Source organism: Balaenoptera physalus (assembly GCF_965194825.1).
Source record: "Balaenoptera physalus genome assembly, chromosome: 1".
NCBI lineage: Eukaryota > Metazoa > Chordata > Mammalia > Artiodactyla > Balaenopteridae > Balaenoptera > Balaenoptera physalus.
Genome location: NC_138882.1, coordinates 130,428,221 through 130,446,637, shown reverse-complemented (window position 1 = coordinate 130,446,637; position 18,417 = coordinate 130,428,221). Strand labels below are relative to the sequence as shown.

The 18,417-nt window shown below is 35.7% G+C and overlaps 1 protein-coding gene, 1 long non-coding RNA gene and 1 pseudogene across 4 annotated transcripts in view; 1 reads left to right on the top strand and 2 right to left on the bottom strand.

The window, feature by feature from the left end:
* The window catches only part of MSH4 (mutS homolog 4), a 93,371-nt gene extending 77,563 nt beyond the window's left edge, over positions 1–15,808 (top strand). Inside the window, exons 18-20 of one of the 2 annotated variants that reach the window (XM_082419670.1) lie at positions 7,135–7,309; positions 8,669–8,757; positions 12,563–15,808. In XM_082419670.1, coding sequence (XP_082275796.1) covers positions 7,135–7,309; positions 8,669–8,757; positions 12,563–12,754 — 456 coding nt within the window. In that variant the 3' untranslated portion in view covers positions 12,755–15,808. The remainder of the gene's footprint in view (positions 1–7,134; positions 7,310–8,668; positions 8,758–12,562) is intronic. The other variant, XM_082419669.1, reaches the window with a different exon arrangement.
* LOC309641494 overlaps positions 1–18,417 on the bottom strand; it is a 664,930-nt gene that overhangs the window by 122,360 nt on the left and 524,153 nt on the right. The gene's annotated exons all lie outside the window — the stretch shown is intronic.
* The window catches only part of LOC309641297 (protein arginine N-methyltransferase 5 pseudogene), a 369,652-nt pseudogene that overhangs the window by 76,125 nt on the left and 275,110 nt on the right, over positions 1–18,417 (bottom strand). The gene's annotated exons all lie outside the window — the stretch shown is intronic.

The window sequence follows — 18,417 nt, the reverse complement described above, 5'->3', positions numbered from 1 at the left end:
CGACTCTATTTTTAAAGTCAAAACATTGATTAGGAAGGAATGGGATCCTGAAGGTTGGAATGGAGACATGTGGGAAGACTCTAATAAAGCTGGGGACATTGAACCTCTAAGTTCTAATGCGTCTTCTTTGCCAGTGGAAGAGGCTTCTCTACCCTCAGTGTGAGTAGCATCCCCAGCCCATATGAGGGGATTAAGTCTGCTTTGTCTGAAGAAACTGTAATGGCTTCCCCTAAGGCAGTTGCCATGTAAGACAATGCTAATTCTCCTCAGGATCCACCCTTACCATCCTTCTTTGCTTCTAAACTATAAACAGATTCAGATCCCAGCAGGCCCGTAAAGGTGAGGTATGAAGTGTGGCCCATGATGAGGTACACTACACTTCAAAAGAACTACTTGAGTTTTCTAATAAATACAGATAGAAATCTGGGGAACATGTATGGAACTGAATATTAAGGATGTGGGATAATGATGGAAGGAACGTGAAGTTGGATAAGGCCAAATTTATTGATATGTACTCACTAAGCAGAGGCCTTGAATTTCATGTTGCAGCTCAGGATGTTTGGTTCATTAGTTGAAGCATGAACCAAAAGGTAGCCCATAGTGAGTGACTTGCAAATGCTGTATCTGCCTTGGTTTAATGTAAAGGAAAAGATTCAGAGGCTTAGGGAGATTGGAATTTTATGGATTTGTCATTTAAGACCTACTCACCTACCCTGCAAGGGTCCAGAAGACATACCTTTCACTGTGATTGTGAGAAGTAAATTTGTGAGGAGAGCCCCAACATCCTTAAAGAGCTCTGTGATCACTCTTCTCTGTAGGCCAGATCTTACAGTGGAAACTGCAGTCACTGAATTGGGAAACCTAAATACAGTGGGAGTAATTGGATCTTGCCGTGGCAGGATGTACCAACGGATGGTACTCTACTACCAAAGGCAAGACAGGTGTGGTTACCAAAACAGACAGCAGAGTCCAAGCAGCAATCAGAATAGTCTTGACTTGGGCAGTCATATGGCATTGGCTAGTTGATTGTGGTGTCCCTAGAAGTGAAATAGAAAGGAAGCTTATTAAATTCTTACGTGATCTGTATAAGCAGAAAAGTTTTAGGTCAGGTGAACAAAAGTCTAGCCTGAACCATAAAAAAGAGAGTCAGGGCCCCTCAGCCAATTTCTAGATCTGAGCCAGTTTACAGATCTAGAAGTTCTTAAATGAAGGGGAAGCCAGGTCCCCTGGAGGAGGGACTCTGGTACACTCCAAAAATGTATTCTGTTAATTTTTCTCCCAGCCTTCTCCAAAGGGACCGACAGCCTTTTACCAGGGTAACTGTGCATTGGGGAAAGAGGAAATAATCAGGCTTTTTGAGGGCTACTAGACACTGGCTCTGAACTGACTCTAATCACAGAGACCCAAAACATCACTGTGGTTTACCAGTCAGGGTAGGGCTTATGGAAGTCAGATGATTAATGGAGTTTTAGCTCAGGTCTATCTTACAGTGAGCCCGATGGGTATGCAACCCATCTTGTGATTATTTTCCCAGTTCTGGAATGTATAATTGGGATATGTGTATTCAGCAGCTGGTAAAATCCCCACATTGGTTCCCTGACCTGTGGAGTGAGGACTATTATGGTAGGAGAGAGCAAATGGAAGCCACTAGAACTGTTTCTATGTAGGAAAATAGTAACCCAAAGCAGTACCCCATTCCTAGAGAGATTGGAGACATTAGTGCCACCATCAAGGACTTGAAAGTTGCAGGGGTGGTGATTCCCATCACATTCCCATTTAACTCATCTATTTTACCTGTGCAGAAGACAGATGGACCTTGGAGAATGACAATGAATAATTGTAACCTTAACCAGGTGGTGACTGCAATTGCAGCTATTTGTACCAGATGAGGTTTCATTGCTTGAGCATATTAACATATCCCGTGGTACCTGGTATGTGGCTAATTGATCTAGCCAATGCATTTTTCTCCATACCTATCAATAAAGATCACCAGAAGCAGTTTGCTTTCAGCTGGCAAGGTCAGCAGTTCCCCTTCACTGTCCAACTTCAGAGGTATATCAGCTCTCCAACTCCGTCATAATCTAGTTTGTAAGGATCTTGATTACTTTCCTTTTGACAGGATATCACACTGGTCCATTACATTGATAACATTATGCTGATTGGACCTAGTGAGAACAAAGTAGCAACTACTCTAGACTTATTGGTAAGACATCTGTGTGTCAGAAAGGGGAGATAAATCCAACAAGAGTACAGGGGCCTAAATACCTGTACTCTGAAAACTGTTAGAAGATGATGAAAGAAATTGAAGACAACACAAACAGATGGAAAGATATACCCTGTTCTTGGATTGGATGAATCAATATTGTTAAAATGACTGTACTCCAAGGCAATCTACAGATTCAGTGCAATCCCTATCAAATTACCAATAGCATTTTTTACATAACTAGAACAAAGAATTTTTTAATTTGTATGGAAACACAAAAGACCCCAAATAGCCAAAGCAATCTTGAGAAAGGAGAACGAAGCTGGAGGAATCAACCTCCCTGACTTTGGACTATACTACAAAGCTACAGTAATTAAAACAGTATGGCACTGGCACAAAAACCAATCAGTGGAACAGGATAGAAAGCCCAGAAATAAACCCACGCACCTATGGTCAAGTAATCTATGACAAAGGAGACAAGAATATATAATGGAGAAAAGACAGTCTCTTCAATAAGTGGTACTGGGAAAATTGGACAGCTAAATGTAAAAGAATGAAATTGGACCATTCTCTAACACCATACACAAAAATAAACTCAAAATGGATTAAAGACATAAATGTAAGGCTATAAAACTCCTAGAGGAAAATATAGGCAGAATACTCTCTGACATAAATTGCAGCAATATCTTTTTGGATCTGTCTCCTAGAGTAATAGAAATAAAACCTAAAATAAACAAATGGGACCTAATTAAATTTAAAAGCTTTTGCACAGCAAAGGAAACTATAAACAAAACAAAAAGACAATCTGCAGAATGGGAGAAAATATTTGCAAATGACGCTACATACAAGGGCTTAATTTCCAAAATATACAAATAGCTCATACAGCTTAATATCAAAAAAACAAACAACCCAATCAAAAAACGGGCAGAAGATCTAAATAGACACTTCCCCAAAGAAGACATATAGATGGCCAACAGGCACATGAAAAGATGCTCAGTATCGCCAATGATTAGAGAAATGCAAATCAAAACTACAATGAGATATTACCTCTCACCAGTCAAAATGGCCATCATTAAAAAGTCTACAAATAATAAATGCTAGAGAGGGTGTGGAGAAAAAGGAACTCTCCTACACTGTTGGTGGGAATATAAATTGGTGCGGCCACTCTGGAGAACAGTATGGAGGTTCCTTAAAAAACTAAAAATAGAGCTACTGTATGATCCACCAAATCCCACTCCTGGACATATATCCAGAGAAAACTATAATTTGAAAAGATACATGCACCCCAGTATTCATAGCAGCACTATATACAATAGCCAAGGCATGGCAGTAACCTAAATGTCCATAGACAGGTGAATGGATAGAGAAGATGTGGTATATATATATATATATATATATATATATATATATATATATATACACACACACGGTGGAATACTACTCAACCATAAAAAAGAATGAAATAATGCCATTTGCAGCAACATGGATGGACCTAGAGATTATCATATTAAGTGAAGTAAGTCAGAGAAAGACAAGTATCATATGATATCACTTATATGTGGAATCTAAAAAAAATGATACAAATGAACTTATTTACAAAACAGAAATAGACTCACAGACATAGAAAACAAACTTAGGGTTACCAAAGGGATAGCAGGGGTTGGGAGAGACATAAATCAGGAGTTTGGGATTAACATATATATGCTACTGTATATAAAATAGGTAAACAACAAGGACCTCCTGCATAGCACAGGGAAGTATACTCAATATCTTATAATAACCTATAATAGAAAACAATCTGGAAAAGAATATACATATGTGTATAACTCAGTCACTTTGCTGTACAATGAAAACTAACACAATACAGTAAATTAACTATTTACTATTGTAAATTAACTAACTAACTTCAATTTTTAAAAAATGTAAAAAAGGGAAAAAGTATAGGGGCCTTCTACCTCAGTGAAATTTCTAGGAGTCCAGTGACATGGGGCATGTTGAGTTATCCCTTCTAAGGTGAAATATAAGTTGTTACACCTGGCCCCTCCTACAGCTAAAAAGAGGCAAAGTACATTGTTGGCCTCTTTGGATTTTAGAAGCAACCTATTTCTCATTTGGATGTGTTACTCCAGCCCATTTACCAAGTGACCTGAATACTGCTAGTTTTGCATGGGGCTCAGAGCAGGAGAAGGCTCTGCAACAAGTTCAGCCTTGCAAGCTGCTCTGCTACTTAAGCCATATGATCAAGCAGATCCAATAGAGTTTGAAGTATCAGTGACAGATAAGAGATGCTGTTTGGCCCCTTTGGCAGGCCCTCTGTAAGTGAATTGTAGCACAGGGCATTAGGATTTTGGAGCAAAGCCCAAAGCCCTGCCATCCTCTGTAGATAACTACTGTCCTTTTGAGAAACAGCTCATACCCTGCTACTGTGCCTTAGTAGAGACACAGTGATTAACCATGGGCCACCAAGTTATCATGTGACCTGAGCTGCCCATCATGAGCTGGGTGTTATCTGATCCACCAGCCATAGCATTGGGCACGCACAGCAGCACTCCATCATCAAATGGAAGGGGTATATACGTGATTGGGCCTGAGAAGTCCCTGAAGGCACAAGTAAGTTACATGAAGACATGGCCCAAGTACTCATGGTCCCCACTCCTACTACACTACTTTCTTTCACCTTGTACCTGTGGCCTCATAGAGAGTTGACAAGGGAAGAGAAGACTTACCTTGTTTACAGATCGTTTTGTATGATATTCAGGTGCCACCCAAAAGTGGACAGCTCTAGCACTGTAGTCCCTTTCTAGTCCCTGAAGGACACTGGTGAAGGAAAATTGTCTGATTGGGCAGAACTTGAAGCACTGTACCTGGTTGTTATTTTGCTTGTGAGGAGAAATGGCCGGTTGTGTGATTATATATCAATTCATGGGCTGTGGCCAGTGGTCTGGCTGAGACTTGGAACATTTTTGGAAAATTGGTAACAAGGATGTTTGGGGAAGAGGGGTGTGGATAAATCTCTCTGAATAAGCAAAAAAAATGTAAATATATTTGTGTCCCATGTGAATACTTACCAAAGAGTGGCCTCAGGAGAGGAGGATTTTAATAAGTGGATAGGATGACCTGTTCTGTGGATATCAGTCGGCCTCTTTCCTCAGCCACCCCTGCCACCACCCAAGGGGCTCATGAACAAAGTGGCCATGGTAGCATGGATGGAGGTTATATATGGGCTCAGCAACATAGATTTCCACTCAACATGGCCAACCTGGCCACAGCCATCCCTAAGTGCCCAGTCTGCCAGCAGCAGTGACCAACACTGAGCCTCTGATACAACACCATTCCCCAAGATGATTAGCCAGCTGCCTGGTGGCAGGTTGATTATGTTGGACCACTTCCATCACGAAAAGGGCAGCAACTTGTTCTTACTGGACTAGATACTTACTGTGGATACAGAGTTGCCTTCCCTGCATATGTGGCTTCTGCAAAAACTACCACCCATGAACTTAACAGAATGCTTTATCCACCATCACAGTATTCCACACAGAATTGCAGAATTGCTTCTGATTAAGGAACTCACTTCATAACAAATGCAATGCAGCAGTGGGCCCCTGTTCATGGAATTCACTTGTCTTATCATGTTCCCCACCATCCTGAAGCAGCTGGCTTGATAGTAAAAATATAATTATTGCTACTTACTTTTAAGGAGCCTAATTTCTAACCTAGTATCGTTAGTGCCTAGCACAATCCTTGCAATATAAAGGTTCTGAATAATTATTTGTTAAATCGAATTAACCCGAAATAGAGTTTACAGAGTTACTAGAATAGATTGATTTGATATATAAAATTTGAGGACGTTATTGTTATTATGAACATGGATGGTCTCTAGCTTCTAAATATTGATAGTTTACTGGGTTTCTAATTATTTTCCTGTTGCTTTATAAATTTGGTTTGTTTTATACCACATTTTGATTTGTTTAGTAGTTTTTGAGATTTATTATTTTTCTGTCATATACAAAACCATTCCTTCCTCTGACCCCCTTTCCATAGTTGATAGCCATTTGCCAGTCAGATATTTTCTTTTTAATGTCTTAATATTTAAAATTTCCACTAATCACCTATTTAGTTTCTCACTTGTATCTTAAAACATAACGAGTTAGAGTCATATCTCCTTCTGCTTCAGTAACTCTGGGCAGGAAGCCACTGCGCTGGTCAAAAGTCACTTGAACCACCTTCATCAAAATCACCTAAAGTACTTAGGGAAAATGCAGTTTCCTGGGGCCCTAAATTACACTGCTGATTGTGAGAATGTGAGGGGGATAAGCACCAAGAATTTGCATCTTTAACAAGCTCCCCAGGGGATTACTAAAGTTTAAGAATCATTGTACTAAGCGGTGTCCTCAACCTTTTTTCCCCTTAAGTACCTATCCCAAACACAATGCAAATATAAAAGCAAAAACCTTTGCAATTTCAAATACCTAAGACAATCCATTGATTTCACTTTCCCAAAACTACTTATATGGAAGGAAGCTAGTTTTAAAGTAAAGGTTTTTAAAAGTTGAGGGAAATGTTATGATATCATTTGTGGATTACTTCTCTAATAAATGATTACCTCAGTTAATAGCTTTATTTCTGGTAAACTTCATCCTTTCACTATCTTCAGGGTTTTTTTTTTTTTTAGGATTTTGGCATTTGTTCTCTTTCCCATAACGTAACATATGTGTGTGTGTAATCATAATAAATATTTTTTCTTCATTGAATATAAAATTTCAAAACATTTTAAGATGAATTGACCATGTTAGCCTCAAAGTTCATCAGTTTCATTTCTACATTTCTGCTAAGCTACTTAGAAGGTTAAACTAAAAATTTATGTTTAAATAGTTAAAATAAAATTTTCTAGTTCATTTAAAAATACTGATATTCATTGTTGTTTATTCTAGGCATTTACACTGTTTGCTACACATTTCCTGGAACTATGCCATATAGATGTTCTATATCCTAATGTAGAAAACGTGCATTTTGAAGTTCAACATGTAAAGAACACCTCAAGAAATAAAGAAGCAATCTTATATACCTACAAACTTTCTAAGGGATTTACAGAAGAAAAAAATTATGGTATTGCATATAGAAATTATATATATACACTGAAACACTACATATTCTCATAAGACAAACTTTCTTCTCTTTACTTGACTGTCAGTCTAAGCAACTTTCCTTCTCATTCTTTTGAATGCTTATATGATCTAAGACTGTATTTTCTATGTCAAACTCATATTTTATATATATTAAGCTTATTTTAAAACATATTAACAGTAACTATGTAGAATTACAATACATGAAAGTCCCAGAAGTATAGTTTCTATCCTTAGAAAAATGTAATTAGTTTATATTTGCAAGTTATATAATGAATTGAAAATTATGTATTTCTTAGACACTCTTTCAGTAGCATCATCCTTCTGTTTTCTTCAGATTCAGGGAACTTGATAACTAAATCTTAAGTCTTAAAATGGACTGTATTACTAAATTATGTGTGTTCATAAACTTGGTTAGATATTTTCTATCTAAATCATTTTGTGACATGTAAAGTTGCACAGATTGAGGGAATTTTCAGTTGAATTTTACATATAAAGTTCCAAAAATTATTTTAGCTATGAATGTGACCTTTGTGAGGGTAAAAATAGCATCTTTGTTTTGCTATTTGAAATGGGAAAATCAAATGGATAACTTAATTTGTATCAGATGTTTAATCTTTATAAGCCTCAGTTTCATCTATTAAATGGTGATATATGTGGATTTGTGAAGATTAAATGAATTGTCAAATACAAACTGCCTAGCATAGTGCCTAGCAATTAGTAACTTCTAAATAAATGTTAGTTTTGCTTCTGTTGCCTCTAAAGCAATAAATAAACTATTAGCACATAGTAGAAAACCTATAAGGCATTTACACAATAAAAATCTGGGAACATGAGAATACTAGTTGGTATTTGAATTTGCATGAAGAGTAGTCACCTACCATTATGTCTTCGGAGAAATTCCTCCCTTGTTGATCTGCTAGATAGATGAATATTCAGCTGTAAGCTTATCTCTGACTACACTTTCTTCTACACTGAAAAACCCGTATGTCCTTTGACCTATAAACCAACTGAATTTGTAGTTGGAATTTCAATGTTATTACTACTATTTGATTTTTTTATTACCTCTTTTCCTTTCCCTATCATGTTTTCTGCTATCTCAGAGGTATCTTCAGAGGTAATTGATATTCTAATTTGTCTTACATGTCTTAGCAAGTAATTAAATCTCATAATTGGTAAGTTGTCATCCAGAACTTAGGGAAACTTAATTTTGAGAATTAAGTAGTTCATAAATACCTAAGAAAAGAAATTTAAATCTGTGAAGAAAAGATTAATACTGATTAAAACAAACTTAACAAAACCAGCAATAATAATATTGAAGCCCCATTCTTGATAATTTTAGGATTAAAAGCTGCAGAGGTGTCGTCACTCCCATCATCAATTGTCTTGGATGCCAAAGAAATCACAAGTCAAATAACCAGACAAATTTTGGTAAGAAACTCTTTAGCAATAAGAATTGTTTTTCAAATTCAAGAAAATACTTTTAGTGTACATTTTTATTATGGCCTTGGATCTACATATACATAATTAATAATTAAAATATTTAAAACAAAAACCTAATTCCTAGATAAAGAAAATCCTTTTTACTTCTCAAAACTTTTTTGGTTTGATCTATTATAACTTTTCCCAGCATACCTACTAATAAGATAGGAGACAAAAGTTAAACAGTTCAGTTCCTACTTGTTGCTACACTGACTTTATGATAAGAAAAGAAATCTCTATAAAGTAAGCATTAAAAATAAAAATCACTATGCACAACATTTTCATGTCTTTTTAAATAGTTTTCAGAGCTCTTCTATCCATTATCATATATAAGCCTCATAACTCTTCATGAAGCAGTTAGGTCTAATAAAAGATAAATAATAAAGGTATTATTTTTATGTGCATTTTTACAGCTGAGGTTCATAGAGCTTAAGTGATTTGCTAGGAAGCAGTAGATCCAACACTGAATTCACATCTGTTAACTGAAAATTTGGAAATCTTTTTTAATTTTTTTACATCAGGTTGCCTTATATTGTTTTAAGAATCCAGTGTGTTCAGTAAACTAAGCTATGTGCAGTGTGAAATTTTCTTCAGTATTAACAGTTTCCTGTGTCTTTCACTCTTTCTTAACCTGCCTTCAATTTTTCTTTTGCATTCCTCAGTCTTTTGACCTCCTAGACTGCTTTTATGACTTTACTTGCCTAACTACTCCACTGGAATTCCTTCGCCAGTAATTTTGGCAGTGCTTCACTTCTAAAGAACCTCTCATTACCTAGTTCTTCAGAATTCCTCTTGCCAAATTCCAATTATGGGCAACCTCTCCAGTAGCCTTCTAGGTTTTGGATTTCCTGATGCTGCTCAAAATATATTCAGGCTAATTTTAGCCACTGCAAATTAGTATATACTAACTTTGAATATTTTACTGAATAGTTTTTTCTTCTCTCCCATTAATCTATGTGGTTTCTTATAGTAACTCTTTCAAAATGTTTCTACTCTTCCTGAGCCCTCAATAACCTTACTCTCTACAAAAAAATTTACCTCCTATACTTTTTGAGAGACTTGAGGTCATCCTGATGAGTCCTTGAACCTTTTCCTCCTTCAGAATTCTATTTTGGAATTTCTGTTTTTCACCTATTTCTCTTCCTTCCTATCTCAGAGGAAGAGATTACCTTTCAACCTTTTTAAGGTTAACTTTTCTACCTTCTTTCCATCTCGATTAAGATCAGTTTCTTCATCAGTTTCTTTTCTTCTCTTTGCATACTTAGTGTTTTTTTCAGTGGCTTTTTTTTTTCCTATGAATATGGTTAGGTTTTTCGCAATAAATCCTTTTTTTTTCTTTTACCTTCTCAAACTATATTTCTCTTCCTTTTACTGCCAGTTTCCCAAGAGTAATCTATACTTGCTTCTTCCATTTTCCACTTGCAAACTTGTGGATGGATCTTGTCATCACTCTACAGAAAGTTTCCTCTTAAATACTAACTATTCATAAAATCGTATGGCCTTTTTTTCACTTCTCATCTTCCCTGTTCCCTTTATGGCGTTTGGCACTACCCTTCTTTCCCTTTTCATAATTCTTCCCTGTCTTGGCTACTGTGGAATTGTCCTCTCCTGGATGTTCTCATTCTCCTACCTCTTTGATTATCACTTCTTTCCTTTCTTCACTAGTGCTTTATATTATTCCACCTACCTAATAGAAGTATTCCTAAGATTTTACCATTGTTTCTTTGTTTAAAATTCTATACTCTTAGTGATCTCACCTTTCCTCAGCCTCCATTTTCATTTCTTTTTGACTCTGAATCTATATATTTTTATTCATATTTCTTCTTGAAATCTTAATGTATGCTTTCACTCTTCAGTAGGTTCAAAATTAAATTTATCATCTTTTGAAAAATCTTCTCATCTCTTCACTTTCAGATCTCCCAGTGACCCATCAGAGCTATGAATCCTTCTTCTTAATTACCTCTCATTAGGACTAAGCAGTAGGTTCTCTCTCTTTTCCAACCCATCCTACATACTTCTACCAGATTTTCTTCTAATGCATAGTTCTTATGTTGTTTCCTGCTCGGAAATTTTCAGTTGTTTCTTACCAAATAAAAGTTGAACTCCTTAGCCTAATGTTGAAAGTCTTCTATGATTATTTCTTAAAATGTAATCTGAGGATTACCTACATTAGAATCACCTGGGATACTGGGTACCATCCCAGATTTTCAAGGGTCTCCTGTGGCTCAAGGATTTACGTTTTTAACCAGTCTTCAGATGATTTTTAAGCAAACTAAAGTTTGTTAACTACTGCTTTATGATCTCCCTTTGTTTACTACCTCAGTGTTATATAACATTACTCAATTTAACTATAACGTACATTTCTGCCACATTGAATTACTTGTCATTTCATCATTTTGACCTGATTGTGTACCATACTTTTTAATGTGTTTGCTCTCTCTGTTTCTTCCATCTGGAATGCCCTCCCTTCTAGTCTCTTCTATCCATCAAGATTCATTTCAAATACTCCATCCTATTTAAGCTTTTCTTGACACAAGCTGGAAGTGAACTTTCTGTCCTCTGAACATTTTATATCCCTCTTATGGGACTTTTCATGATTAATCAGTTGCTTGTAAACATGTCTGTTTCACTGTAAGACTGAGCTTTTTGACTTTCATTATCATGTCAGGATGAGATTTTTGTATGACCCCATAGTCATGAATGCAAGTTATAGGGTCTGGAATATAGATACTAATAGATATTCAATAACTGTCATTTAAATAATAAACTGATAGTTGATCAATCAGTGTATCAAATAGATGGATGGATCAATATATGATCATCTTACTCTACCTCACGGAGTCGTATTCATTTTTCCTATAGTGGAAGTAGAGAAATATCTGGAATTCTTGGCTATTGAGGAGTTGAAGGGATTGTATTTCCCTTAGTGAATGGAAACTAAGTCTTTACATAAATAGTTAAGATTGAAAATGCTGCTTCTTCTATCTAGCTCAGGCAAAGAAATGAATGAAGAATTTTCTAGCTATACTCCCAACCCTGAAGGGGGAGGTATTCAAGGACTGAATATCTAAAGGTCTTCCAAAGTATTAGAAGATTCCCATTTTAAACATTATTTCTTGGGTATCCTTAAGTATAGTTTGTAAGTATAATTAAGACATAATTTCAACCAGCAGTTTATGTTGCTTATTTTAAAAATGGAATTTACCCCTCAGGCAGTATTTTCTTTTAGGCTCTAGCAATCCTGTATATGAACTGTTTTGAGGGACAAGCAGTTTACTGATGACCCATTTCTGTCCACTAGTTTATCTGTTGGGGAATTAAAGTAGGAGATACAGAGTAGTACTCTGAGTGACATTTAAAATTATGAAAACTGCATAGCAATGAGCAGAGTGCGATTTTCCCATACCTTTTTGATGAGAAAGTGTTTGTAGAACATAACTCTGTGAATTTTCTATTACTCTTTGGTGTTGTGTTGAGATATTTGTCCGTTTAGCAGATTTTTTTTTTTCATTGTGAAGTGGTTTTCAAGGATTAAGGATCTGTCATAAAGTAGTAAATACTCATGAGAAATTTTATTCTCCAAAATAATATTTATTTCTTCTGGTACATGATTTGCTAGTTGGATGGGGCTGACTTATCCAAAGGGATTGGTTAACCATTGAGTTCTTATTTCTATGAAAGGAGATAGAATATTGCCAAAATAAAAATCATACTATTCATATTTTAATTTTTATCTATATTTTTTCAATAACAGCAAAGCCAAAGGAGTACCCCTGAGATGGAAAGACAGAGAGCTGTGTACCACCTAGCTACTAGGCTCATTCAAACTGCTCGAAACTCTCAATTGGATCCAGACAGTTTACGAACATATTTAAGTAATCTCAAAAAGAATTATGAAGCAGATTTTCCCAGGGCTGAACAAGTTTCAGGAAACAGTGAAGAATAATAACAACTCACATCTTATACTAATGAAATAATATGTCTTAATATGAGGAACCTAGAATTCATTTTTCCCAAGAGCAAAGGAAAGTAATATTTGCTAAATTTTGTATTTTAATTGAAAATTACATTATATTAACCTCAGAATTATCATCTATATGTTCTATATAAGAAAATATTTGTTATATAACTTAAAAAATGAGAACTATTTAAAGAACTGATTTTTATGTTAGAAAAAAGTCTAACGTGACACTTTTTTCTCATTTATGAAACTTCATGTTAAGTTTATTTATATTTACAAGTTATGGTTTAAAATGTTATCATAAATAGTTTAGCTAAAAGAAATCTTTCTTTGCAGGTCTGAAAACTTAGGCAAGGTTTTCTTTTACACTGTTATTCAGAAGCAATATTTCTTTTACATTCTTATTATGACTCAATGATTTCTTAATTAATACCCCCAAATTCCAACACTGGATGCTTCTGAAGTTTGTTAGAATGATACTGAGAATTTTAAAGTATTCTTTTTGGCATTCAGTATAGTTCTAAAGGATGAAATTCAGCAAATAGATATTTTGTAACGCAGAGAGTGTTTCTGCAAGGAGTAGTTACCAAATAGCCAGGTGTTCCATTTTCTACTCACCAACTTCTTCTCTTTTCCCTTTTCCAAATTTTCATTTTTGACCATCTTTTTTAGGTGAGTAAACAAGGCAGCAGAAAGGTAATATTAATATGTTTGCCTTAATTGTTGGTTCACAAGGGAGCATTTTATAAATTGTGTTTCCACAGGCATGTGGCTCACACCACCTTTTAGAGTTAACCCAAAGGTTATTCTGGTTTTATAAATGGACAAAAGAAAATGGAAGACCATCAGTTGTTCAGTAACTGCAAAGAGCTGTTGTCTTCTCAAGCACCTTATTTCTATAGTTCCATCTCAGTAGAAGACTTATTCACATAATCTCAGCCCAAAGCCCTAAGATAGGGAAATTACTCTTGGAAACTTTAAGTATCTGGAACTCAGGGTATACATTCAGTAAGCTGCAAGATTCATAGTTACTTGTATTACTGTGAATTACTATTACAAAAAATTGTTCACAGACTGATTAGGGCCCTGTTTTTTGTTAATATATATGTATCTTATTTTATAAAATATAATACTAATATTTTTGACTTTATTCAGCATTCTAAGTACACATTAGTAGCCAGATATATTGAAAAAGTTATAATTTGAATGACACACATAATTTTTTTGAAAAATAATTGTAAATTAGTGTTAATTACATTAGATATATACTAACTGTCTTATTAGACTACTTCTATTTCCTATTCTCATGTTTTAGAAATAGAGCACCACAGTATTTGAATTTGACCATTAGTCACATTTAAATTCACAGCCTTTGAAACGAATTATATTTTATGCAGTCATTCCTAAAAGCAGTTAGATAATTTAGGTTTGTGGCAAATTTCTAGAAGGTACTGAGGAGGAAAAGGGAATGGCACATTGTTTGGGAGGGCAGGGAAGAAAAGGGAGGAAGCAATAACAGGGAGAAGGGGAGCAGGCTGTGGAAGAAAAACAGGCAAGCAGGGACAGGTGCGAAGTATTAAATATGCTGAATATCATTTACTCAAATGTATTAATTTCCCTTTACATTTAACCCCAATATTAAATTCCACCAGACTTTTAAGAAATTCTTCATCATCATTCTGCAGCTTTTGATGCAAAAACTGCAGCCAACTGATTAATCCTTTTATTTTAGATTTGGAATACTGAAATAAAAATGGGTTTATATCTTCTTAAAATTAAATACTTTTTCTTCAATCATTTTGTGTGTTGCCGAAACATATGAAAAAGCAAATCAAATGCAGATATAATTCTAAAGTTATGGTACTATAGGATGGAGGTGAATGCTAGGAAGACAATCCATTCTTTAATTTTCAGGTCTATTTGCTCTACTCTTCAGTACCTCTTCGCCTTTGCCTTTCTCTAAAATTATAGATCATTATCTTATAATTCAGTCTTTTAAGATAAATGTCCATAATGTTTTAGGAAACTCCTTGAATTTCCACCTCAAAGTCATTCTTTTAGTCTGTTCCACCTTTCTCCTCACGTAAAGTAATCTTCTTCAAGTCTAAGGGTAAGGTATAGGGGAGTAGAGGAAAAGAGCAGCTTATCCTCATGCCTAGGAAGTAATACATTTGTTTATTTTTAAATTTGCATAACAGTAAAATTAAATCTTTTTTGGTCTACAATTTTATGAATTTTGGCACATTTATGGATTCATGGTACTACCACACTCAAGATGCACAACAGTTCTGTCACCATCAGATGATTCCCTTAGTACTGTCCCTTTGTAGCCAAATTCTTCCCTGACTCCTAACTTTAACCCAGCAATCACTGAGTATGGTTAAGCATTCCTTCCCTATAGTTTTGTTTTTACCAGTCATATAGCATGTAACCTTTTGAGACTGGCTTCTTTTACTGAGCATAATGTACTTTAGAATTTATCCATTTGGTTGTGCCTTTTTATTGCTGCCTGGTATTCCATTGTTTGTATGTACCACAGTTTATCCATTCACTCACTGAAGGACATTTAGGTTTCTAGTTTTTGGCGATTATGAATAAAGCTGTTACAAACATTTGTGTACAGATTTTTGTGTGAGTGTTGTTTTAATTTATCTAGGTTAAATAGGAGTGGAATGGCCCTGTCATATTGTAAGTGTATATTTAACTTCATGAGAAGCCTGCAGACTCTTTTCCAGAGGGCTTATACCATTTTACATTCCTGTCAGCCATGTATGAGAGGTCCAGTTGTCCCACATGTTCTTTAGTACTTGGTGTATTGTCAGTTTAAAATGTTTTTTTAGCCATTCTAATAGATATGTGGTGAGTAATTCATTTAAAATATTTTAAAGCTATTCTGATCATTCTTTAGCAAGCAGCGATTTTTAAAAATCTTTCTTTTTCCTAAATTATTTTTTAGCTGCTTTTTAGTTTAACCTCTCTGGTAGCACATTTTTAAATCTTTCCCTTCAAGCAAAAGTTTCAGAGTTTGGTAAAAAAACTACCAAAAATATAATTCAGTAGTATTTATTATGGAACAGACAACGTACTAGGTGCTAGGCACACAAAAGATGTCTGACCTTGAGGTAGACTTTTCAGGTGTAGTTAAGAAGAAAACGCATGTAGCGTTGGAACACCATGTGATAAGTATGATAATATAGGAACATAAGAAGGGTAGTAGCACAAAAAATGTTCACAGTTCTTTGTGCGTCAAGGGAGTTTAAAAGGTAGTAAAATATGTCAAGTGTTCAGGAAGGGAAGAGCATTTTAGATAAGGATCAGCATATGTAAAAGCAAAGAGATGTGAAACAGTAAGCAGTTTGGTTTAGCTGGGGGATAGAGTGCATATGAGAGAGTGGCAAAAAGATGAAGTGCGTGCTTTATATCAGTTTCTCCTTTAGATGACTGAAGAGTTTTAAGGTCTGTTGCTAGAGAGTGGAAGAGGATGGTGGTGGTGGTAGTAGAGGAATAGCATGATAAGATTTCCATTTTAGAAAGATCATCTGGGTGGTAGCATAAATGGTTTTGGGATGTGTGGTTGAAACCAAGGAGATGAGATAGTTTAAGAAACTCGGTAGTGCAGAAGAGAATTGGTGATTAAGGGTAGAAACAGTGAGAATGGAACAGGTTTGTGTGTGTGTGTGTAAAGGAGGAGAATGGAGAGGGTGGAGTGGCTGGTGGAGGAGAGAAGACATTGATTTGAAAGATATTAAGGAGATTTAATGTTGATTAACCAGATTTAGCGATTCATGACTTATCCGATTATTTAGTGAGGGGAAGGTGTTATGGATTGAATTGTGTCACCTTGAAAAAGATTCGTTAAGTCCTAACCCCCTGTACTTCAGTATGTGACCTTATTTGGAAATAGGATCATTTCAAATGTATTGATAATTAGTTAAGATTAGGTCATACTGGAGGAGGGTGGACCCCTGATCCAATATGACTGGTGTCCTTATAAGAAGATTGCCATGTGAAGACACAGAGACTCAGGGAGAATGCCATGTGAAGATAGAGGATTGGAGTGATACATCTACAAGCCAAAGAATGCCAAAGATTGCTGGAAAACCACCAGAAATTAGGAAGGATTCCCCTACAGTTTTCAGAGGGTGTGTGGTTCTGCTAACACCTCAATTTTAGACTTCTGGGCTCCAGAACTGTGAGACAATAAATTACTGTTGTTTTAGCCACCTAATTTTTGTACTTTGTCATGGCAGCCCTAGCAAATTAATACAGAAGGGAAGAGTTAAATATGACTCTAGGTGGTGATGCCATCAACCATGTTGAGAAATATGGAAATAATAAGAATTCCAGTAGAAGGAAGTTTCAAAGAATTCCCTGACGGTCCAGTGGTTAGGACTCGGCACTCTCACTGCCAGGTTCCCGGGTTCGATCCCTGGTCCGGGAACTAAAATCCCGCAAACTGTGTGACATGGCGCCCCCCCCCCCAAAAAAAAGAAGAAAGAAGTTCCAGAAATTTAGGTGCTGCTTGTTGCCCACTCTCTAGCATAGGTATGAGCCATGTTCAGTAGAAGTGATGACTAGATAAAATTCATTAAGCTCTGTTCGAGTAGATGGAAATTAGGGAATAAATGTAAAAAGACTTGCTAAAATATTTGCCCAGAAGAATCACTTCATCTGGATCAGCAATCTAGTTTTTCTTTATAAGCTAGATTAAGGTTTTTGTTTTTTTTTTAACTTTCTTCATGTTAACACATATTTCCAACTAAAATAATTATCATATGCTACTGGTAAAATAGTCAAATATTAATACATTGTGTGTTGTTTGAACTTCCTATATACTTATTTATGAGCTTAAAATTTGCTCAATCATAATTAAATGTAGTTTAAGTGTAATAAGTAAGCATTTCTATAATCCAACCCTGTAATGCAGTTAAGGGAACGAACGTGGAAGGAGAGGAAAAGCAAGTGATCTAGTTATATTGTTACTTGGCTATTTCCATTCTGTTCTTTAGAAACTTAAATCACACAATTGTTTTGTCTTACTATAGATACCCTTTTCTTATGAATTGTCAAAATTTTGATAGTCCCCAGATTGCAGATAGTGAGGATGGATACTGTCTACCATAATCTACTGAAATGGATCTAAATGCAGTGATGAGGTGGGGAACAGATTCTCATTGTCAAGGACTGTGAAGTGTCTAAGATTTTTACCTTACTTGCAAACTAACAGTTTAGCTTACCATACTGTTTTCTGTCAGAAGACGAAAGACTGGGTCAGAAACAAAGAACTTTATTACTAGTGACACAGCATGCAGCATGAGCTTCTTGTTTGTGTTGGTTCCACATACCCCCATCCTCTAAGATGTGTAGTTGTCCAGGTAGATGTGCACACAGTGGATTGGTGTTATAGCTGAAGAATCCCAAGCTTGGGAAACTCCAGGCTTTTAAAATGAGCTTCAAGCAAACCTCCTTGAACACTTCCCCAGAGGAAGACATTGCCTTTATTACATTAGATATTGAGCAAAACTGCCCTCTGCTCAGAGGGAGTCACTATCTCTGTCTTCTAAGGCTGCTCACTATACAAACATCCTTAAAAAGATAGTCAAGAGTAAGACAGTTCCTCTGCTCATAAGACAGGTGGAAACATGAGG